This window comes from Gymnodraco acuticeps, unplaced genomic scaffold (assembly GCF_902827175.1).
Source record: "Gymnodraco acuticeps unplaced genomic scaffold, fGymAcu1.1, whole genome shotgun sequence".
In the NCBI taxonomy this organism is placed as follows: Eukaryota; Metazoa; Chordata; class Actinopteri; order Perciformes; family Bathydraconidae; genus Gymnodraco; species Gymnodraco acuticeps.
Window position 1 is genome coordinate 336,697 of NW_022990120.1, and position 24,983 is coordinate 361,679.

Here is a 24,983-nt window from a genome sequence, read left to right on the forward strand (position 1 = left end):
CGTCTATGTCACGTGATCTTCAAATTTCTCCCTGCAGAAAAAACAAAACATGGCCGAACTTCGTTTTATTCTCGGTGGAAAATGCTTATTTTAAAGTTAGTTTGGCCATTGAAATGCGTTTTGATGTAATTTGATGCGAGAAATATGTGTTGTTATTTCAGATTATGTGTGCAGTGGATGTACATGATCTTTAGTTTTCTAGTTATTACGAAGATTACTTCAGGAAATTGCGTCCATAGAACGTTTTCATTGTTACCAAGGTGGTTGCTAGGGACGCTGCTATCGATATTATTTCTGTTATGTTGTGTAACTGTTTAATGGTGTTATATTTATTGCTACTCCCTTCCCCGTCAATGCATAGTGTTGGTCCACAGCGCAAACGTATTAGTTTAACAAAATCCGCATCTAAAGATAGCCTACGTTATTTTCCCCTGTGCAATTCCAGTCTCACATCTCACAGCACATCGTCATTAACAAATACCGGAAACAGACCGAAAACATTTAAAAAAAATAAAATAATACTTTATTCCGAGTGTGCTTGCTTTTCTCTTTGAAAGTCATCACATAACGGCATTGTAATAAACGGTTCGGCTGCATTAAATATTACATATCTGCCGTAGTTCTGTATTTATAGAGCCCTGATGAGAAGACTTCTAGACAAACATGAGCAACTGAAAACGTGACGTGGATCATAAATATATAAGCAATTAAACAACATCTTACATTTATTTTCACACAATATGTCTCCTTGCAGTATCAACACTAATTTGGCTGACTTTTATATTTGATCCAATTGGTAGATAGGCTGTATTTACACCATAAAGGTGCACAGCTGATATAAAGGGACACCTAGTGGTTAAAGCATGTTATTGAATTTCCTTATTTTTATTATTAGATATTAATAGGATCCCTATAAAGTATATTCATTACTCGTTATTCTCTACGAATAGTTAATTAAATACTGTATATAATGACTATTTTGCACATCCCTTTCAAGATTTCAAGATTTTCTAAGGTTTATTGACATATCATATACACAACTATGGTGTAGTTATGCATTGAATGAAAAACTTGGGTCGCAGGTTCCTCAATAGTGCATTACAAGACATCTATCAATATTTGTGCATACCTCCAGCAATGTTAACTACGTTGAAGCACTTATTTTAACTGATATTATACATAATGTATTATATTCTTATAAGATGTATGTAGATATTTCATCTCCGGCCTTGTCAGGTATTGAACAATCAATACATAAAGAACACAGAATTGTTAAATATAAAACACGGAATTTGTGTGATTATACTAAATGATTTACAAATAAACACCACTGCATATTTACAACTGTTACACATGCTGATGTAACGCAAATGTTCCAACTTGGGATCAATAAAGTATATCTTATCTTAAGCTGATCGATGGCTACTGCCATATTTGCAAAATGTCCCTCTGAACCTTGACAAGTGCATGTTTCAGGCTTATCAATTAATGTAATGTAATGTTATCAATTAACAACAGGGGTCACAAACATAAGACCAGCTGTTAAATAAAGCTCTTCTGACCTTAGCTGGCATGTGTGTATATATATTAATGCTGGGGCCTATATCAAAGTCCTCCTCATTACTCACAAAGCCCTCAACAATCAGCCCCCCCCCCCCTACCTCACAGACCTGCTGCACCACCACACCCCTTCCCGCTGCTCCACTCATCAGAAGCCAACCTCCTATCCATCCCCACCCACATCAATCACCGGACCTGGGGGGACAGAGCCTTCTCCGTCGCTGCCCCCTCCCTCTGGAACTCACTCCCACAACCCATCAGAGACTGCACTGACCTCACCACCTTCAAAAAACTCACAAAAACTCACCTCTTCAATCTGGATTTTAATGTGTGATTGTTTTTGTATTATGTTCCTTTCTTTTCTTTTCACTATATCTGTAAAGCGTCTTTGAGCACCTGTAAAAGCGCTAACAAAATAAATATATTATTATTATTATTATGTGCCATCTGACCTCTGCAGCTCATCCAGAATGCAGCGGCTCGTCTGGTCTTCAACCTTCCTAAATGTTCCCACACCGCTCCTCCGCTCACTTCACTGGCTTCCAGTAACCGCTAGAATCCACTTCAAGACACTGGTAATTGCGTACCATGCTGTGAATGGATCTGGCCCTTCCTACATCCAGGACATGGTTAAACCCAGAGGTGCGGGAAGGTATTTTGAGTGGGGGTGCTGAGGTGCTGGACTCCAGTGAACACTATTACGGGCACTATAGAGCATGCACAAAAGCGCAAGCACCAGGGGTGCTACAGTGGAATGTTCTACTGCAACACTCCCCCACAAAAAAACACACAGTACTCCCCCGGGTTTTGCTTTGCTTTTTCTGATGGGTTAGATACCAACGAGGGGAATAGTCAGAAGAAAGTTTTAGCTTGCAATAGAAAGTAGCAGAAGCCAGATGCAGGCACTGTAGAAACAATTGAGTTATTGAGGCTATGGCCTTGGCCGCCTGGGTTAGCTCCGCGCCCACGCATAGCTGGGAATCAGTATAACCAAGATTCCACTTTTCTGTAGAAGCTTCATCAAAACAATGACGTATGATGGTGCCAGAGTAGGGAGGGACTTCCACAGGCCGGCCGAATGCTGATTGGAGGATCGTGTTGCCAAGAGACTCTATCTGAGTCTGTGCACCAACCAAAGAGAACCAAGTCTAAACCATGGTATCTCTTCAGCTAGTCTTGACCAATTAAAAATGTACAGGCAACGCCCTGTGTAATAAAATGTATTGTCGCACGAGGTTCGAGGCTCTTGACGGATTTGGTGGTTACAGATTACAGCTTTGCTGCCTGTGATTCCAAAAGACGTGATGAGTCCTTGGCCAAGTAATATATATATTTTGCTCTCTTTACAATAAATAGTTAAACTTAGAAGTTGTTTGTCTTTTCTGGAATTCTGAACCCAACAAAATGCTGATCCCGACGTGATTCCAGAAAGACGATTGGGAACTCCCGTCTTCGAGTCCGAGGGACTGAAGGATGGCGGAGACCTCCTCCGGATTCCTATCAATACTCACAGGGCCAAAATCAAAGGTAAGCAGAAGCCTGTTGTATAACTACCAACATTCTGCATAGGTAGAATAGGACTGTTAGAACTGTGAGTGTTGGTGGATGAACAGAGGAGGTAATGTAAAACATATGAGACAACTGAAGTGTGGGGGGAGCAAGGGATATATTTCTGATAAGTGTGCACATGATTTAGGTGTCCGGAACATATGACAAAAATGGAAAATTCAACATAAGAGTTTGGCACCTATGTTAAAATTCAACATAAGAGTTTGGTACCTATAAGAATTAGTGATCGACATAAGAGTTTGGTACCTATGTTAAGAATGAGTGATCGACATAAGAGTTTGGTACCTATGTTAAGAATGAGTGATCGACATAAGAGTTTGGTACCTATGTTAAGAATGAGTGATCGACATAAGAGTTTGGTACCTATGTTAAGAATTAAAAACATGAAAACATAAGAGTTTGGTACCTATGTTAAGTGTTAATGTGGTAAACATAAGAGTTTGGGACCTATGTTACACATAAGAGATTAAATCCTCTGCCTTGAGGCTCCACCGCCGTGTGGAGGCTGTGGTTTGGGGAAAACGAAGAATAGGGCAAGTGATTGGATTCAAAGTAAGATATTTATAGTAAGTGAAGACTTTTTACGGAGAGCGCGTCAAGACGGCATAGGTTTAAAAGGGTGATTACGTTAAGTGAGTGACAACAGCTTAATTGTCTCATTCCTTCCTATGGACTTACTATATTATCCTAAAATGGTGGCAGGGACAGCTTAGGGCATTTCAACAGAAAAATATAGCATTTGGTTGTTAAAATTCTAAGATTTTTACGTTGTTTTGGTGTAAAATAGCAGAAAAATAGATGAGAATGTTTGGAAAAATCTTATGTGAGAATACATTTTAAAAAAGGGAGTCGAGGTATTGTGGCTGAAGTGAAGCTTATTCCTGGTCAGGTGCCACCATCTGGGGCCAACAGGGTGTGTCACAAAAGAAAGAGAGATTAATTATAAATTAAGGTTTGGCTCCATCTGCTGGACATATTGTATATTATTTTAGACAAAACAAGAACCACTGTGTTCAAATTTAGAACTATTATATTTAACACATTTGTATATTTAAAGCATTACACATACATCATTTTGATCAGAAGTACAAAAGGGATTAGTAATTCATCCATAATAATTTAAAGAATCTTTAGAGTGTAAACAGACATTCATTTTGTTGTTAAGATGGCATTTAACAACCAAGACAGATAGTATAATTAGAAAAAGACATAGTGGAAAGGGTTTGATTTATTTAACCTCAGTGTGCTAGAATTTCTATAGGTAATGTGTCCCGAGACCTGGACTCTCTCTCTCTGCCTCAGATGGCTAAGACCCCGACCCGCCTGAGAAAACAAAGACCTAACCCAAGCCGGAGACTGCTCCTTCTCCATCGAACAGACAGAGAACCAGGGCTGACCCAACAACAACAACAAGAACTGCATCCAGAACAATCTCCACCTGTGGCAGCCAGAACCAAATCTCCATAAAGCAGCAGAGAGACTGTAAAGGAGGAGATGAAATGCAAAGCAGTACAAGAACAGTGGCATGATGGGGGCTGCAGATGTAACTGGGCAGATGGCTGCCTCAAAGAGTTACAGCGGATGGATTCAAGAGCTGATGGACAAAGGGGGAGAAGTCCGAATCAGAGGAGTTGGTCGAGCAGAATGTGAGGAGGCCGGGGTCGCGGCTCGAGATAAACCAGAGGAAACGAGAATCAATTGGAATGAGTGAGTTTGCACATAAACACACTTATTCACGAACGCACATAAAAATAACCAAATTTAAAGAAATTGAATTGACTTGATAAATAAGTGAAGATAAAAAGTTGTATTACCCATTAATTAATCAATTGGTAAATAAAAAATAGCAGTAAAGAGGAAACTATTAAAGTAAAATGAGGAAATAATCCTAAAACACTGAGGGTACTGTGGGATAAAGGGGGAGACATGATGGAAATATTCACTACACTTTAAGCAGTGGGTGTTTTGGAGTTAGGAGTACAGAGTAGAAAATATTCTTCAATCTTTTCATCATGTTTACAAATTATTCTTTTAGAGTTGTTATTCATGTGTGAATTTGGTAGTGTTTTAATTTGTTACAGTATTGATCAGTTCAAAGGGAGAGTTTTAGTAACCACTCTATAAGATCAGACAAATATTTATATAGGCCATGTTGAAGGGAAAGCTAGTTCTAAACAAAATATAGTATTTCAATTTGAGGTATTGGTTTCACCATTGTGGCATATATTACTACAGGAGAACTTTTTATGGGGAAATAACTGTTGTTTGTCGTCCAAAATGTAGAGTTTAAAATTAAATTAAAATTAAAAACAGCTAATTTTATTTTGAAAAAGCAATATAATTGGGAGTAAACAAATGTGGGGCCTTGGATCACCCATTGTAAAGGTGCATATTATTGACAACCAATAAGGAGAATGGGTCAATCAACCCACCCTGCAGTGGTTTTTAAAATCTTACTTGCAGCTTCACAGGGAGTGCACGGCACCAAATTATGAGTTTAAAAGACAAGCGTCACCACCTCCTAATGGACATCCATTTAATTAGTAATTAACTGAAATGTAGAGATGTTAAAAAGTAAAAACATACCTATCATAAGTGATAATTCCTAAATTTAACTACAAACCATTGATGAAATTACTTCTGTTTTTAAATCCTTAATAAAGGAAGGAGTGATTGTTACATGTTCGTACACCCAAGGTTCCACGCACTGTTGGAGGTTAAACGTTTTTCTTTAAGTGGACCAGAATTGAAGATAAATTAATATAATGAACTATGAAATACATGGCAGAGCTACACAGATCCTAATAATGTTTTGACTCAAGAAAATAATTATATGCACAAGTTTCTGAAATAGATCTATTAGACATTTTAATATAGATTATGTGTTAATAAACTGCAGTAGTAGGAAGTTACATTTGTGGCTAACACATTTCAGGAAATGTGGGAAACAGCTGTCCCAATGAAAAGTTAGAAATATCTTGAAAATTATAGTTGTAATCGTGAATTAATAAATGATGGCGCTCCATATATTTTTGTAGACAAAGGATACTGGGCTATGCTGAAATATCAAAGTCTCTTCAGAGCATGACACATCGCCAAAAAGACTGAGACCAAATTACCTTTGACCTTGACCGACAGTGTTACTTGAGAAAAGCACTGTCAATGACTGACTCTGGGGTGAATCTGACCAAACTTGACGTTACAACCTGACAGTGTGATTGTGAGTGTATGTCTGCATGTGATCAGTGCAACTGCATGATTTAAAACAATGACTAATCAAGCATGCTTTGGGACTAACACATTATTCTGGGGCTCTGTAGGAAATGAGAGGTTTCCTAAAATTCCACAAAATTGGAAAACCGCACATGTGACCCGTTTCTAATCTACTTGATGATATTTTACTCCCACATGCAGTGGTGGTTTGCACAATGTGAAGCTCAAACTAAAAGGTGAAGATTCTGTTTCTTTTAGGACTAAAAGATGGAGAGAAACACTTCATTTCACTGTGGAAAATGATGGATGTACATTTGTAAATAATGTTTGGTATTTTCTTATAATCAATGGTTACTGAAGGTTTTCTTCCCATACAGGATTTTGTTACACATGAGTTCATGTGTAAAAAGGGGGAGTGTGGGTTTAATGTATTAGATCAACATGGCTGTCAAATTCACAATCTACATTTTTCATTTAGGGACTGAAAGAAACCTGCCGCCCCAACTCGGATGTTCAATCTGACCATTGATTGACAGTTTTAGAATTAACCTGCTCCATGTCTATAAGATACTGTTTGATGAATGTTGACATGTTTCTAAATATTGATTGAATTATAACAGGTAACGCAGATGCAGAATCAGTGACCAAGGGGCTACTGTGAGAGATGTAATTCCAGAATGGGAATATCAAAGAAGTTGACCTGTGATAATGAAACCATTTTGTAATGTGGATTTTTAACAGATATTAGAGTAAGTGGGGTTTTGAAATGTAGAACGAACATATTACAGTTAAGTTAAGCAAAAACATAGTAATGTAATGAGACCGAATTTAATTTAGACAACATCCTTTCTCTAGTCTGGTAATAATTAGAAGTAAAAGCCATAGACTTTATTGTTTAGGTCATTATAGGGATATAAATTAACACAAGACTAGTTTCACAAGGGCAATTTAAATTCATAATAGAAAGACATTTGATGACAGTATGTTGGAATTCTGTATTCATTTTTTCAGCTTGATAATATCTAAGCACTGACAGGTAGAAGCAGTATTGCCAGGAAATCATTCACTTTGACAGTATCATGATTTTAGTTGTTTTTGAATCCATAACATGTGTGTGTTTCTTTACCAGAAACATGAGCAGTTCATTATTATATTTAGATTTTAAATAGGATTTCAAGAATTTGATTTAAGAATAACACAGATGCTTGTCAGAAATTCAGAGCTATTGAAATATGTGATTTAGTTCACCTAAAGATGTTGAGGTTTAATTTTGTTGGCACAGTCCAAGTATTAAGATTCTGAAGTTGCACTGGCAATTAGGAGGTCTACAATTAATTTAGAAAACATTAACATTAGAAATAATAAGCACACCATTTATAATTTACAGAGATAAGAAAATACATACATGTGGTTTAAACAGAAAATGAAGATGAAGAGAATGTGAGATTAAAGCGAAAAGTGTAAATGAAAGAGCATGTGTTTGACATGTGAAAATATGAAATGGTACTAGAATATCTAATGAACAATCAAAGGGCTCTAACTCAATCTTAAATTAACCATACTCGCAGAACACCCCACAGACAGCAGAACTACATGGTCCCAGGAGGGATTTTTTTAAAGCTAAAGACAGCATTAGGGTGCCTCCTGATGAGTTTAAAGATATAAACCAAATATCAGCGGGTTTTGAAGTAATATTCCTCTGTCCCACAATCAACAAGGATGTGGATGGGGTGAGCTATATCTAGTATTACCAGCAGAGATTCATAAATTATACCAGAGACGCAATAAAAAGAAAAATAGACGTAGATTAGATTCACACCTTAAAAGGTGTGAAAGGAGGGATTTGTGGAGTCTATTTTTATATAACATTACAAGACTGATTCTTATTATTACATTATATGCTTATTGTGCTCATGAGATTGCTATGACTATAGAATAAATAGACACAATCACTAATCCCAGGTTCTGATGGGTTAGATACCAACGAGGGGAATAGTCAGAAGAAAGTTTAGCTTGCAATAGAAAGTAGCAGAAGCCAGGTGCAGGCACTGTAGAAAAAAACGAGTTATTGAGGCTATGGCCTTGGCCGCCTGGGTTAGCTCCGCGCCCACGCATAGCTGGGAATCAGTATAACCAAGATTCCACTTTTCTGTAGAAGCTTCATCAAAGCAAATGACGTATGATGGTGCCAGAGTAGAGAGGGACTTCCACATAACGGCCGAATGCTTATTGGAGGATCGTGTTGCCAAGAGACTCTATCTGAGTCTGTGCACCAACCAAAGAGAACCAAGTCTAAACCATGGTATCTCTTCAGCTAGTCTTGACCAATCAAAAATGTACGGGCAACGCCCTGTGTAATAAAATGTATTGTCGCACGAGGTTCGAGGCTCTTGACAGATTTGGTGGTTACAGATTACGACTTTTCTGCCTGTGATTCCCAAAGACGTGATGAGTCCTTGGCCAAGTAATATATATATTTTGCTCTCTTTACAATAAATTGTTAAACTTAGAAGTTGTCTGTCTTTTCTGGAGTTCTGAACCCAACAATAACTTAGACTAAAGTTAACTATCTAAACACTCAGATAGTCCTTTAGCTCAGGGGTTCCCAACCCCCATTTTTTTCAAAAAGTGTTTAATTTTCACACCTATACCAGTGATATTATTTCATCCAGTAGCCTAGTTAATCTTTCACTAGAAAACCGTTGAAAATGGCTTTTATGATGTTCCGAGGGATTTGGCGGCTCAGCAGGTCTCAGCCTCTCATGTGCACGAGAAAGTTAACCATTTAATTGCAGACTGTCATGTTTATGTGGGGAAATGGCAGTGCATTCATTATTTGAGATATATTTCTAACTCGGACTACATTTTAAGGACATGTCGGCCAGGGGTGTAGAGCTATTTGTTTAAGCACCGGATTGGCAAAACAGGAGAGTGATTTGATTTGATTTAAACCAGTCTGCCTTGATCTATGAATTCATGTCCGGGACCTCACGGTATCTTCTCCCCACAGCTGTTTTATAGAAGGAAAACCTCCTTCACTTCATGAAATGGCTGCATTATCAGGAGGCAGCGGGACGTACCTCTGAGAAGTGCAGCACCAGCGGGTAAAGAGCTGTATACCTTTTTACGCACCGCCTTCACTGTGTTAACCTTAATCAGAACAGTTTAAGAGTGACTGCAGGCTGCTACGTGTTAACCACACACACCTCTACACACATCTCTACACACATCGAACTGCCAGATTACTCCCCCTTTTATTAGTTTTATGAAGGAGATGTCCATTCACCAAGGCGCATGATGTGTGTGTGTGTATGTGCTCTGCTCAGCTCAGCTCTGTGTGTTCGGTGTGTTTGTGTCTGTCCGACACCGGCATTTGTTTTCAAATGATCATGAACAGTAATGTACACACATCTGGCTAACTCCATAGGTAGCCTATATGCGGGTGTTCCCAAAAGAAGTTAGTTTAATCTTAATCTCGATGTAGTGCTAAATGCTATCGGAGTGCACCGGAACGAACGTCACTATCATAATATCTTCTGAAAACAAATGCCAGTCACACACACACACACACACACACACACACACACACACACACACACACACACACACACACACACACACACACACACACACACACACACACACACACACACACACACACACACACACACACACACACACACACACACACACACACACACACACACACACACACCCTGGCGACCGGACATCTCCTTCATAATGCGCCTTCTCCTCGTTTTCCCAGCATTCACTGGATCATCCGTAAATCATACAAACAAAACCAAAACGTTGATTTATCTGTTTTCCCGTTTTGGTTTAAAAACTGAATAACGTCGGTTTTTTGGTTTTCCGTTTTTCGGAAAAACCAAAAAACGACACTGGTTATTTTTTAAACGTTGTTATTATGATTTGGATGCATATTGTTCTAGTATTTGTTCAGGCTGTTACATACAATTAGCCTCTGTTGCTACCTGCTGGTGGTGAGTAAATATTAAAATCAGTTAAAATTGACAACCGGTCCACGATTTTTTTTTAATGTATCTGCCGGTCCTTGGCACAATAAATGTTGGGAACCCCTGCTTTAGCTCACCTGAGTCTCTCAGTCTGAGAGGAGAGGACTCTCCCCCAGCTTGTTGGTGCTCCTTATGCTAACAAGATGGTCCCTGCTGGCACCGATCTCTCTCTCTCTCTCTCTCTCTCTCTCTCTCTCTCTCTCTCTCTCTCTCTCTCTCTCTCTCTCTCTCTCTCTCTCTCTCTCTCTCTCTCTCCCCCCCCTTCCCGCGCCCATGGTTAAACCGTACACCCCAGCACGTGCACTCCACTCTGCATCAGCCAAACAGCTCGCTGCACCCTCGCTGCGAGGGGGACTCAAGTTCCCATCAGCAAAAACACGTGGGTTTGCTATCCTGGCTCCAAAATGGTGGAATGAGCTCCGCATTGACATCAGGACAGCAGAAAGCTTACACATCTTCCGGCGCAGAACTATTAACAAAGCACTTATACTAATAAAGGACTGGCTTATCTAAAGCCAGTTGAGTAGCACTTGAAATGTTTGGCTCTATGAAACCTGATGTACTTATATGATTCTGTTTTCTTCAAGGTTGTACAGTATCTTCTTGGTTGAATGCACTTATTGTAAGTCGCTTTGGATAAAAGCGTCAGCTAAATGCAATGTAATTTTAGTTGGATCAGTTTCCCCTGGGAGCATTTCCCCTTCGACTAGTTTTTGTTTTTACTAAAGACGAGAGCTTGAAGCAAAATGTTAATAAAACGCTACTGTTTGAATCGATAGCATTTAACAAACGGTCGCTGTTTGGGGCATTAAGTTACAAAATACTACACAAACAGCGCAATGCGGTACTATTAAATCCACGTAAGTTACTATCAAACATCACAGCAATGAGGCCGGATAAAATAAACCAGGATATATCCTTTACCGTCAAACTGGGTCAAAACGTTTGATAAATACTCTCTGATTTTGTATTTATGATATGCTACTTTTTAGCTACATGGCCATATCGTGTAAAGTTATCCAATAATTTGTACAAGTGCTTTTCACAAGTAGACTCTTGCAGGCCAGAGTAGCTGGAGTGATTCAACAACAAAGAAAGACCTATCTGAAGTGATCAGGAGGAACAGAAAGAGGAAAAGGAAAAGAGAGTTCACTGAAGAGACCAGGAGGGTCAGAGCAGGAGGAAGCCAGGAGAAGATGAAGAAATTAGTGAAGAAGAAGAAGACATTTATGTGAGGAATAAAGATGAAATGTCAGAAAGAGGGACAGAGGCTGGGATAAGGAGGCAGATGAAACTCCAGCTGGACCACATGGTATGTTTTTATTCTCCTTGCATACATATTCCAATACATCAGCACAATCTAGCGGCTCTTAGTATTGACAAATATGTATTGAAATGTGTTGCTGCACAGCTCACCTTAAGCTCTCTTAATAGATGGGTGATGTCATTTGTGTACTTAATTATAACTAAGTACTTTTACTGTACCTACAGTAAACAGAGTTCTAGGGTATCATGAGTATTTTCTGCTGTTTTATACTATATTTGTGTTTGTTTGTCTGAACACCTTGTTTCTCTTGTGCATTAAGAACACTTGTGTTAGGGCATGATTTAACAATAAATAGGTTATATATAGTATAAAATACCACGTACTGTCTGCCCTCCCATACCACCCTGGCATAACCTCTTTGCCACCCCATGTAAAATGTTCTCGAGCCCCCACTGTATATAATACATATAATGGCACTGTTCGAGCTGTAAACACTGAAGAAAGAACATGTCAAGCTGTGTGCTGTATCAGAAACAATGTGTGACGTGTTTTGAAAGTAATATGGTCTGTGTTTACATTAGCAAGCATCGCTAACACTCTGTACTGGAATATTACAGAGTGATATTCCAGCTTCTGTATGTGTAAAGAAGCTGAAGATATAAAAGGTACTGTCCTTGTGGTAAACCCACAAGAGAGAAAGCATTTGAGCTCCATATTGTTTCAGAAATAATCCTTGATGTGGTTTGGAACATAATATGGCGTTTAATCACGGCAGCGTTTAGCTGAGTTTCTGCTGGTAGACAGCCTTCTCTTCACAGGGCTCACTGCTTGCATGCACTCCAGAGGGGCGTGGCCAGCAGCAGCTCCAAATGGGTGTGGCCAGCAGCAGCTCGGTTGCATTTAAAGGGCCAGACCCAGAATCAGCACTATAGTAACAGGGCTGAAATCGAGGTGTATGAGGCATGCTACAATGGGTGATCGGTATTTTGAGCAAAACACTTCAGAGACATGTTTTGTATAGATATGGCCCTATAATATATTTTTCAAATATAGCATAATAGGTGAGCTTTAAGCCACTAGTGTTTTTTTTGTGATTGAAATGGTTCATGAAGGTAATTGCAGTCCAGGTGGGTTTTGAGCAAGCGGAAAACGCTGGGGAAGAGCCGGGACGCCAATACGGAAGTGCCACACACTGCAGTTCATATATTGGCCGATAGGGACTGGCTGCAGAAAGGAGCAATTTCCATAGAGCCCCATGTTAAAATGCCCAACTTTACAGCATAAAAAAACATGTTTCTACCCCTGGATGCAATACATATTATTATGAATATAGTTAGATTCCACCTTCATGATTATGGATCTGTGAGTGAATTGTTTCCTAACACGACCCTTTTATTTATATTAGGTCTTAAAGTTATTGCATAAATTAGGGCGTGGTCACATTGAGTGACAGTTCTGTCAAGTGACTGCTGCTGTTAGCTTCTTGTCTCTCTGCTAGCTGCTCCGTGAAGCTACAGGGACTCTGCCTGCTCTGTTCATCCAGGAAACACAACTTGAAGCCGGCCGTGGCTGTTTGTTCTTCATGCTTATATATCGGACTATTGTGACTCGCTCTGCGGTTGAAACAGACGGTGCATGAATGCGGTTTGAAAATCGAGTACTTATTGTTGTGTTAATGATTTTAATCAGCTGCGTAATGAATGTTAAGGCTTGGGTTAGCGTGTAAGTGAGTGGTAGCTACATTGGTGCTAACGATGCTAATCGTAGCCTCCAAGTTAAAATCATAGACTGTATATATAAAGGTTAAAACGAAATAGACAAGTGCTAAGTGGGATAATACTATAGAACAAACGGCTTCTGTTTGAGGTTGATAAAATAAGGTCATCCTTGTAACTTAGAGAGATATTTTATTATGTAGGTAGGAACTGTATGCATCGCTAAGGTTCATTTTAATTGGCTATGCTCAAGTAAGCTAACGTTGAAGTAGTGTATGTGAAATCAACCTCACAATAAGATGTGTGTATATTACAATTGTTAATCTCATATTTCAACATGATTACACTGAACAAAAATATAAATGCAACACTTTTGTTTTTGCTCCCATCTAAAACATGTTCTATATACACAAAATAACCATTTCTCTCAAATATTGTTCAGAAATCTGAAAAAATCTGTGATAGTGAGCACTTCTCCTTTGCCGATATAATCCATCCCACCTCACAGGTGTGGCATATCAAGATGCTGATTAGACAGCATGATTATTGCACAGGTGTGCCTTAGGCTGGCCACAATAAAAAGCCACTCTAAAATGTTCAGTTTTATCACACAGCACAATGCCACAGATGTCGCAAGTTTTGAGGGAGCGTGCAATTGGCATGCTGACAGCAGGAATGTCCACCAGAGCTGTTGCCCGTGAATTGAATGTTCATTTCTCTACCATAAGCCGTCTCCAAAGGCGTTTCAGAGAATTTGGCAGTACATCCAACCGGCCTCACAACCGCAGACCACGTGTAACCACACTAGCCCAGGACCAGCATGTTCACCTCCAAGATCGTCTGAGACCAGCCACTCGGACAGCTGCTGCAACAATCGGTTTGCATAACCAAAGAATTTCTGCAAAACTGTCAGAAACTGTCTCAGGGAAGCTCATCTGCATGCTCGTCGTCCTCATCGGGGTCTCGACCTGACTCCGGTTCGTCGTCGTAACCGACTTGAGTGGGCAAATGCTCACATTCTATGGCGTCTGGCACGTTGGAGAGGTGTTCTCTTCACTGATGAATCCCGGTTTTCACTGTTCAGGGCAGATGGCAGACAGCGTGTGTGGCGTCGTGTGGGTGAGCGGTTTTCTGATGTCAATGTTGTGAATCGAGTGGCCCATGGTGGTGGTGGGGTTATGGTATGGGCAGGCGTATGTTATAGACGACAAACACAGGTGCATTTTATTGATGGCATTGTGAATGCACAGAGATACCGTGACGAGATCCTGAGGCCCATTATTGTGCCATTCATCCACGACCATCACCTCATGTTGCAGCATGATAATGCACGGCCCCATGTTGCAAGGATCTGTACACAATTCCTGGAGGCTGAAAACATCCCTTTTCTTGCATGGCCAGCATACTCACCGGACATGTCACCCATTGAGCATGTTTGGGATGCTCTGGATTGGCGTATACGACAGCGTGTTCCAGTTCCTGCCAATATCCAGCAACTTGGCACAGCCATTGAAGAGGAGTGGACCAACATTCCACAGGCCACAATCAACAACCTGATCAACTCTATGCGAAGGAGATGTGTTGCACTGCGTGAGGCAAATGGTGGTCACACCAGATACTGACTGGTTGTCGGACCCCCCCAGACCCCCCCAATAAAGCAAAACTGCACGTTTCAGAGTGGCCTTTTATTGTGGCCAGCCTAAGGCACACCTGTGCAATAATCATGCTGTATAATCAGCATCTTAATATGCCACACCTGTGAGGTGGGATGGATTATCTCGGCAAAGGAGAAGTGCTCACTATCACAGATTTTTTCAGATTTCTGAACAATATTTGAGATAAATGGTTATTTTGTGTACATAGAAAATGTTTTAGATCTTTGAGTTCATCTCATGAAAAATGGGAGCAAAAACAAAAGTGTTGCATTTATATTTTTGTTCAGTGTAATTAGATATTACAATATGGTTGGTTGAGCTGGAGTTCATTATTGAGCTTACACGTTAACGTCACAGTCATCTGAAGAACGAACCCAAACCTTGTTGTTTTTATTAATTGCATTACCAAATTGGTATCAAATAAACAGTAAGCATTGGTAACACAACTTCCAAAGTTACAGTAAAATAAAAAGGACCCTGACTCGGACAATACACAATCCAACATGTTCAACAGAAGAGAATAAGTTATATTGTTTGTACACATGGTACTTTACAAATATATCTGTTTGTTTAAGGTGTCCAGGTGATGCAGACAGGCTGGACCAGAGAGTGAGAGACAGAACTGGACTCCTCACAGCAGTCAACTTCAGCACAGGTATAAAGACTCTATTTGTCATACTGTACAAATAATCAAGAAAGATATTGGTTTAAATTAATGAAGTATTGACTTGAATACACTGATATACATTCCATTAAACAATACTAAATACTAGATCACCTACACATCAGTTAAGTTGAGGGTTTTTTACATGCAAAAAGTTACATTTAGATATTTAGCAATATGACTTTGTCAGCTTTCTAATTTAATGTATTGAAGGCAAAGCTATTTAACACATAGTGAGAACTGCTACTATTTATCTCTCAATATTGTCTGTACTAACGTGGTAACATTTATTCTTTCAGTGAGACAACAGAGCAAGCTTCTACAGTTGCACTACATTTTGATAACAGTTAAATATTATTTTGATAATAACATATATTTCAATGTTGATGAACTTCATACTGTTCATTCATAATATGATTGTCTTTGTAGCTCACTGTTGAAATAAAAAAAAACATTATAATTACAAAATAATTATATCTACAGCCCCTAAACACACAAGCACACCGCTTTCATAAATAACACACTTGTTCTGCAATAATATGTTTTATGTTTCCTGTCATTTTTGTTAGGAAAGGACATGCCTGAAAGACAACATGTTCTCCTTCTCTGAGGGTCAAGAAGAACACCCAAGAGGAATATTAAAAGCTGATGTTATGATATTGTAAGACCAGTACAGGACATTCACTAAGAAACTACTTTTATTGTGAAAACACAGTCAGCTGATCGAATGCACCTACATCCACACTCCATCAGCTGATTATTTCTATTTGCCTCACTTTATGAGCTTCACATCACTTGTGCCTTGTACCGCAGAGTTTGCAACGTCACAAATAAATGGGGCTAATCTTCAGTCAGATGTGAATGTGTAATCTAACATTTTCAGTAAGAATAATGGACAAAAGGAGTGCAAATACAAATACAATTTATTGAAATGTGAACCAAAAGTTAATCAAAAATGTTTTAAATAAAAATCACATATGGACAGAAGGTGTAAACTAATGTATAAGTAAACACATGTAGTCAAATAAAGTGACAGACTAGGCCTGTGCAGTTGGTATCAGCTATGGTATCAGCTCCTCCATCAGGCCTGGTCCTCCTCACTGAGGAAAGACCCTCAGTCCTCTCCAAACCAACAGACAGGATAGTCCTCCCTGAAGTTTCTGCAGCTCTCTGGACACCACGCTGTCTCAATCCGTCCACACTGAATATGAGAGGGGAAAAATGAAAATAAGAAATGCTTTAGACAATAAGAAATATAAAGTTGATTGTTGAGTTGCTCAGTTTTTTTTAGTTTGTCAATACTATTACTCTATAACTAATATCTCAGGTTAAGAGGCACATTCAAATAAAGATTAGTCTTTAAAATACATTTTGTCTTTTTAATTGTTTGTCTAAAGTCAAGGATCTAGAACTGCTACTTAGTTTTAATGATACAGTCTGGTTATCATGCTGTTTGGAGGAGGCCTCACAGGTAAGAGCACTAACTAGCTACCATCACATGTACCTTAGCTTGACTTAAATGTATTAAACATATAGTTAAGTGATATCAAAATATAAATAACTAATGTCATGCAAACATATTAATATTTGCTTGATTCCAGTGTTGAATTTAGCACAATTGCATACAAACGTTAAGGGATTTTAAGATTCTGAAGTATTATGCTAAAAACTCAATAACTTAGATTGTTATTTATAGTTTTGTTGAATAGTTTCATGTCCGCTTACCTTAGAAACGTAAAATGCGACGGCAGTGTGCAGATGGGGAGCATGTTAGCTTAGCTTGGTAGCTTCAGTTAGCTCTGGAACTTTCAGCTCGGTGGCAGCAGGTCCTGCCTCGGCTCCGTCTCTTTGCCCTTATTTGGAGGAGGCGAGAGTTGAACTCTGACGTCACTGTCGAGCCGTTAGTGGCCGACTCTGCCTACTAAGGGCTTCTCTGCAATTCTGCAGAATCCTACGGGTGACGTCACGGACCCTACGTCCAATTATATATACAGTCTATGGTTGACGAGGCCAGTGGACAGAGAGGAGTTAATGACTGTGGAGATCAGAGGAGTGAGTTGGGGGGAGGCAGGCCTTGACAACGGTGGAGGGCATGGGGTCCAGGATGGAGGTTGAGGTATTCATGCCGGTGACTTGGGCAACTATGAGAGGTAATTTGGGTGCAAGCTGTAAAAGGGTGGCAGGTTCCAGATAAGGATGGAACCTGGAAGGTGGACGAGACGGAGGTGTTGATTAGGTTGCTGTGTATTATTTTGATCTTGCTTTGAAGGAATGAGTAATAAAAACCGTTAAAGTCTTCCAGTCTGGAAGAACTGACTGCATATGTGCCGTAAAGAGGGACTGTCGTAGGGCAGGGCATTTGAAAATATTCAACACAGTGGTTAAAATTGCTAAAGCTCTGTAACCACATTTGAATGGCAAGCACATGCTATGATTGCTGTGACGTACATGCTTAAAAGGTAAGTCTCACAACATCTTTAGTAAGACACTTGCATCTGTCCACCTACCTGACACCATTTTAGTGCTAAGCTAAATTATGTCAAGCTAGCCTTGATTTGGGTTTTGAGTAAGAGCAAAGAAACACATGCATTATAACAATCATAAATCATGTAAGTCTTGTTGAGTATGTGATCACCAAAGAAATCCTAACTTGATTAAACCGTCTTTGAGCCATTGTAACACAATCATATTTCATGTACAATACATGAACATAAATGTGTTCATTATCATCTTCTCCATGTTAAAGTTAGGACTCATTACATGAGATTACAAATGAAAGAATACCTGATAACTATTGTGGAATATAATGTGAGGAATAACTAATGTAAGTATTTTGTCCTTTTCTTCTGGTACAATAGCAGCACCAACAGAAGTGCCTTTACTGAAGCGCCTTTTGGCAGGGGATTTCATTGTTACCTATTTATAGGCATAATGTGCTTTAAAAAACAGATCCATCCATGTCCCTTCTTGGGCTCCGCATGTGTATCTGTTCCTGGAAACTCTGTTTTTTACCCACTTTTCCATGGCGGCCTGGAATGCTGCAAAGCCACGGGCCTGGCTATAGACCGGCTGGCCCTGGGGGTCCATGGCTGACACCTCACTTAAAGCACAGTCCCTGGTGTGCATGACAAATCTGCATGTCTGCGGAACTTCGATCTCTACCTGAAGATATGTACATGCAGACACAGGGTCAATGGAAAGACAGGGAGGGATTTCAGATAAGAACATTCTGTTGTAAAATGACCTAACAAAGTTGGACACATAAACAGGAATTTACCTGACAAGAGACCTTTGGGCCGTTCTTCAGGTTGGCAGTGCCCACCATACCATTTCTGCTCTCTGTGGTGTACTGGTACACATAGTTCTTATAGGTCCTGAATCTGGATGCCACTGCAAGTAGAAAATGGTATCACATGGTTTGACTGATCCTTTAGGATATGTGTCCCTTATGCCTTATGCCTTATCCCTGCCTTTAAAGATGAGATCATTAGTATTGGTGTATCTGAATGTATTTATTTATGAAGGGACAATGTACATTAATCAACATGAGCACTTGAGTCCATCATGTCAGTGTGGCAGATTATCCATAGAGGCTAATCTTCATCTGCAGTCCCTGGGCGGTTGACAGCATTCAAAGAAAACATTCAAGAGCACATCAGGACAGAAATAACACATGAGCCCAATGACAGCATATAAGCACAGGTAAAAGCACATGAGCACGATTGCAGCACATATAACGCACATATTCCCACTTAAAAGCCCTAATATACAATCCCATTAACACACAACCGAAATTAAAGCACATAGTAGTAGAGGGTAGTAGAGCACGCTCATGAACTGTTAGCGCCGGAGCCTCGCTGCGGGGAAAATGTGGCGCGCATAATTGCGCCGCATTTACGCATTAAACTGAGACCCCTGCGCAAGATGAGGCCCTACGCACTGCGTGTGTTCTGCATGTAGGGAGGGGTGGCCCTGGTACAGACTGCCAGGTATGTGCTACCTGATAGGAAAAGACTGACTGCCGAAAGGTACTCTTTCTATGAGGTATTTTATAATCCCCACTCGCAGTAACTCTGGTTGATGAATTTTGATTTTAGACATTACAATGATGATATGAAATTATATGAATTGTTATCCAATGTTTTCTATGGTGGCCTTGAAGTGCAAGACACCACAGCATTTCAGAAAACACTACAGCATTTCAGAAAACACCACAGCATTTCACAAAACGCTACAGCATTTCGAAAAACGCCACAGCATTTCAGAAAACGCAACAGCATTTCAGAAAACGCCACAGCATTTCAGAAAACGCCACAGCATTTCACAAAACGCTACAGCATTTCACAAAACGCCACAGCATTTCACAAAACGCCACAGCATTTCAGAAAACGCCACAGCATTTCAAAAAACGCCACAGCATTTCAGACAACACAACAGCATTTCAGAAAACACCACAGCATTTCACATTGGACGGAAAGGGTATTCCTTTAGGGAGAACACTTCTTGTTTGTGATTGGACAGAGCCAGCCAGAGAAGCACGATTGGTTGTTTTTGCTGCCAGTCAAGAAATGACGCTTCGTGATTGGTCAACACCCGACAGCGAAATATGTCCCAACACATCAGCCGTTAGCACACACTCAGAGCTCACAGCTCCTCATATCTGTTCAGAAACTGGACAAAAGTTAAACATGTACAAACCACAGACTGTCTATGTCAGGGGTGGGGAACCTCCGGCCCCCGGGCCGTATACGGCCCGCGAGACAATTTGATACGGCCCTCGAGGTCACTCACGCAAAAAAGAAAAAAAAAAAAGAAATCTAGACCGCAAAAGAATTAAACAAGCGAGTGCCTGTTTTTCCTGGCCAAGGTCAGGGTCCTTGAACACAACACGATCCTAACGTGTCATCACGTGGTATATCTCTCGTCCGACAGGGGTTTAGATCTGCCAGAGAGCACCAGGACGTCGCTCCGGGCCGGGACATCACAAATGTCAGTACCCATAAGGAGCCGTACACATGCTGTAGTTTTTGCGTGGCTGTGTCTTTAGTTGAAAGCCCAGTGGCGATCTGTTCATCTGTCATACTGATCATACAGTCAATAACTTTGTTGTTATTAGCATCTGGTTAGCTATGCTAACGAATATAAGAAGCTTTTTCTCCAACCAGTGAGGTAAAGGCACATCTTTATATGATCATTATAGTTATAAAAAAATAAGAGAATAAAGTAAACAGGTATAAAATACTATATGACAGTAAAAAAAAGTATTAATAAACAAGAATACAGTTTGAAAGGGAAGTGATTTGTAACATATCCATAAAAAAAAGAAAATCTGCTTACAGTTCTGTTTCATATGGGTGTTGAGAGATGTATCCATAGATCTCTTAATGTTGCTCTCAAAGTGCACCAGATTGATGCTTTTAATTTCAACATTTAAAAAAAAAAATCTTCCCCCTAGAGGAGGTTAGGTCCCCCCCCCCCCCCACTCAAATCATATTCACATGGATAGGAAACTAAATTGCACACATCTTGTGTCCATATCTTTCTGTTTTGGTGGTCATGCCACAATCGTGCACGTGCATGCGTGAGTCATGGCAAGATATCTGGATTAAGAGGTTGCTTTTTCTTTGCACAGCATGAAAGAAAGGTGAAATGAGTGGGCTGTGATTTTAGTATTTTTAAGCAGAGGTCAATAATTTGTACGGCCCTCGGAGGATGTTGAAAAAATTGAAATGGCACTTGAGAGGATAAAGGTTCCCCACCTCTGGTCTATGTCATGGTGAATACAGTCGCTGCTTTATTTATGTCTGTATGACGTTGTTGTGAGTGTGGACGGAGCAGCAACAGGTTAGTTTAGCCTGATGGATCCGATTCCATTCAGAAAACACGCATTTTAAAAGCTTTTCGATTAGAGCGATGCAAATATTGGGTAGTCTACCATAGTATTTACATGGAGATAAGCCCCTTAAAAACCATGAATGAATAAAGCATTAATTCTGTGTTTACTCCTGTCATTCAAACAAGACGCTGGAGAGGGGGCGGGCCGTATCTCCATGTAAATCCTATCGGAATCGGATCGATCAGGCTAAACTAACCTGTAGCTGCTCCGTCCACACTCACAACAACGTCATACAGACGTAAATAAAGCAGTGACTGTATTCACCATGAAATAGACAGTCTGTGTTTTGTATATATTTAACTTTTGTCCAGTTTCTGAACATATATGAGGAGCTGTGAGCTCTGAGTGTGTGCTAACAGCTAACGGCTGATGTGTTGGGCCAATCACGAAGCGTCATTTCTTGACTGGCAGCAAAAACAACCAATCACAGCAGTGCTTCTATGGCTGACTCTGTCCAATCACAAACAAGAAGTGTTCTCCCTAAGGAATACCCTTTCCGTCCAATGTGAAATGCTGTGGTGTTTTCTGAAATGCTGTTGTGTTTTCTGAAATGCTGTAGTGTTTTCTGAAATGCTGTAGTGTTTTCTGAAATGCTGTGGTGTTTTCTGAAATGCTGTTGTGTTTTCTGAAATGCTGTGGTGTTTTCTGAAATGCTGTTGTGTTTTCTGAAATGCTGTTGTGTTTTCTGAAATGCTGTGGTGTTTTCTGAAATGCTGTTGTGTTTTCTGAAATGCTGTGGTGTTTTGTGATATGCTGTGACGTTTTCTGAAATGCTGTGGCTTTTTGTGATATGCTGTGGTGTTTTCTGAAATGCTGTTGTGTTTTCTGAAATGCTGTGGTGTTTTCTGAAATGCTGTTGTGTTTTCTAAAATGCTGTTGTGTTTTCTGAAATACTGTGGTGTTTTGTGATATGCTGTGACGTTTTCTGAAATGCTGTGGCTTTTTGTGATATGCTGTGGTGTTTTCTGAAATGCTGTTGTGTTTTCTGAAATGCTGTGGCTTTTTGTGATATGCTGTGGTGTTTTCTGAAATGCTGTAGTGTTTTGTGAAATGCTGTTGTGTTTTGTGAAATGCTGTTGTGTTTTCTAAAATGCTGTTGTGTTTTCAGACCCTGCTTAGAAAATGTTTCCACAGATTTTATTTTGGTCCTACTGTACTTGTCTGTGTCCAGCTGGTGAGACAGTAGTTTATGTGTGAGACAATCATTGCATTAAAGTATCATTTTGAGGCCTCTGTAGTTAAACTGTACCTGATGTGACGAACATTTGCCAGATTAAATTTGATTCGGATCACAACTTTTTTGAACAGGCGCTTTTAATGTAAGTTGTGAATCAAAAACCATACCTAAATATTTAAACTCATTGACTACTGATATACTTTTTCCTACTACTATAACTCAGGGGTCTGGACCACTATTCACATTCACATTGAAGAAAACATACAGCCGGTTTTGCTGACATTGAGGTGTAAATGTGAGTTTGTTAACCAGTTTGAGATATTGACCATTGATAGTTCTTCTGCAGCCTTCTTCTTGTTTTTGGCATGTATATGACTGCAGTGTTAGCATAGAACTTCCTTATAGCATTAAGGAAAAATATTGCTTTTGCCTTTTTAAGCTCTTTTACAACAGTAGTAGTAGTAGCAAATCATTAAAAGCACAGGAGCAAAAGTCCATCAGCTTCCTGCTGCTATCTCCAGAAACAGGTCATGAGTTTGTAGGTTAAGCACAGCCACCATCGATCTGTTAGCAGGTCTATGTGTCTGTTCGTAACAACATCCACTCACCCCACCTCCTATCTTACCCTATCTATCCTATGCACATACACATTTTTCCAGGTACCCACAATGTTAACCCCCGGGACAAAGTAGGCTACAGAGTGTTGTGGCTCCATCAATATGGGGCTCTATCATCTCCTTAAAATCTACAATATTGGCATAATGTCTTCCAATTTGATCAAATTATCAAAGTAGTCATGTAAACAACAACATTACAATCTCTTCAGAAGAGGGTTCTATGGTTTCATAATGAGAAATGCACATTTAATGTGAATATAACTAATTAGTTTGTTGAAACTTACACAGACAAGTTGAAGTTTGTTCATTGTTGTCATTGCCTTCCTCTGGAAAACAAAACAAAAATAGTGACTGGTTATATAAATAAGTAATGAAGATGGTTTTATTAGAATTATAAATAAATATAGAGTTTATGAAGTGAACAAATGTGTCCATTTTGGACTATTTTCTTTTAACATCACCCATGGTGGCAAGGAAAATAAATTGGGGGAAATAGAAAAGAGGTTATTACATACTTAAACACTAAGCATTCATTCATCTATTTTTTAAATGACAATTAATAACTGCTGACAGCCGGGTAATATATGTACAGTATGAAAGATAAACAGAATAATTCGTTTTCTATTTGAGTAAAATGTTCCTGCTGTTATTCCTGTTGTCCCACTGCCAATGGATAATTATAAAGATTTATTAAAAAAAGGCATTTGAATATACGTGACAAACTGAGTTTTCTAACCAAGGGCTTATCTTTGTGGTTATTGTAAGGGTAATTGTAACATTAAAGGAATATGGATTTAAATGAGTCTAGAATATTTGTATTTGAAAATTGCCAAACTTGTTATTGTTAAAGCATAGGTATGCATAATGATATTGTGATGATAGTATAATGAGAAAACATGTAAAATGGCAGGACCCTTGAACTATCACACCAATATAGTCCTTTTTCACAGAAGACATTTAATTCCATTTTCAAACTAAGGGTCCTAGTATTGTTTATGTTGGCTTACTGTATATGTTACTCTGAAACTTAAACAGAACAGAGACATCGTTAATCTATTAGTAAAGCCTGTGCTGAGAAAAAGGCTTTTACCCTTTAACTTCAAAATAGTTTGTTTTAAATGAGAAATGTGATTGTAATCAATTACTTTGATTTAAAATGAATTTCTACTTACGAGCCAAAGTGTAGCTGCTGAGAAGCAGTAACAGACACAGCTTGCCGTAACCCATCATCGGCTAAAAATGTGCTTTCCTCTGTGTTCTTTAGCCCTTTCAGTCTTCACTAATACATCCACACCTTTACCCAGATCCTTTATTAGGACCCTCTTCACTGCCTCTCAATAAGCCACCCCTTCAGACTACCAGAGTTTTACGGACAAAAGCACAGGCCTGGCTGGTCGTTTCAAAGTACAAACTCTGACAAACAGTGAACGTTGTGTATATAACAGTTTCTCGATACCTCCGTTTTTGTGGGTCGGCATCCCGGTTCTATGACCCGCTGCAGTTGGTTGGCTTGGTGAAAGTGTAGATCTCAAAGTTCACCAGATTTGTACATTTAACTTGATATGTGCAAATGAAATTGTTTATTTTGCAATACAAAATGCTGTAAAGTAATATTG

General features: G+C 39.5%; 1 protein-coding gene across 1 annotated transcript in view; it reads right to left on the bottom strand.

Moving 5' to 3' along the window:
- Positions 1 to 24,771, bottom strand: part of apoba (apolipoprotein Ba) — a 103,938-nt gene extending 79,167 nt beyond the window's left edge. The window contains exons 1-4 of the mRNA XM_034216591.1: positions 24,540 to 24,771; positions 23,652 to 23,693; positions 18,955 to 19,067; positions 18,694 to 18,839 (exon numbers count right to left, since the gene is read on the bottom strand). Of these exons, the coding sequence (XP_034072482.1) occupies positions 18,694 to 18,839; positions 18,955 to 19,067; positions 23,652 to 23,693; positions 24,540 to 24,597 (359 nt within the window). The 5' untranslated portion in view covers positions 24,598 to 24,771. The remainder of the gene's footprint in view (positions 1 to 18,693; positions 18,840 to 18,954; positions 19,068 to 23,651; positions 23,694 to 24,539) is intronic.
- Between the last annotated feature and the right edge of the window lie 212 nt (positions 24,772 to 24,983).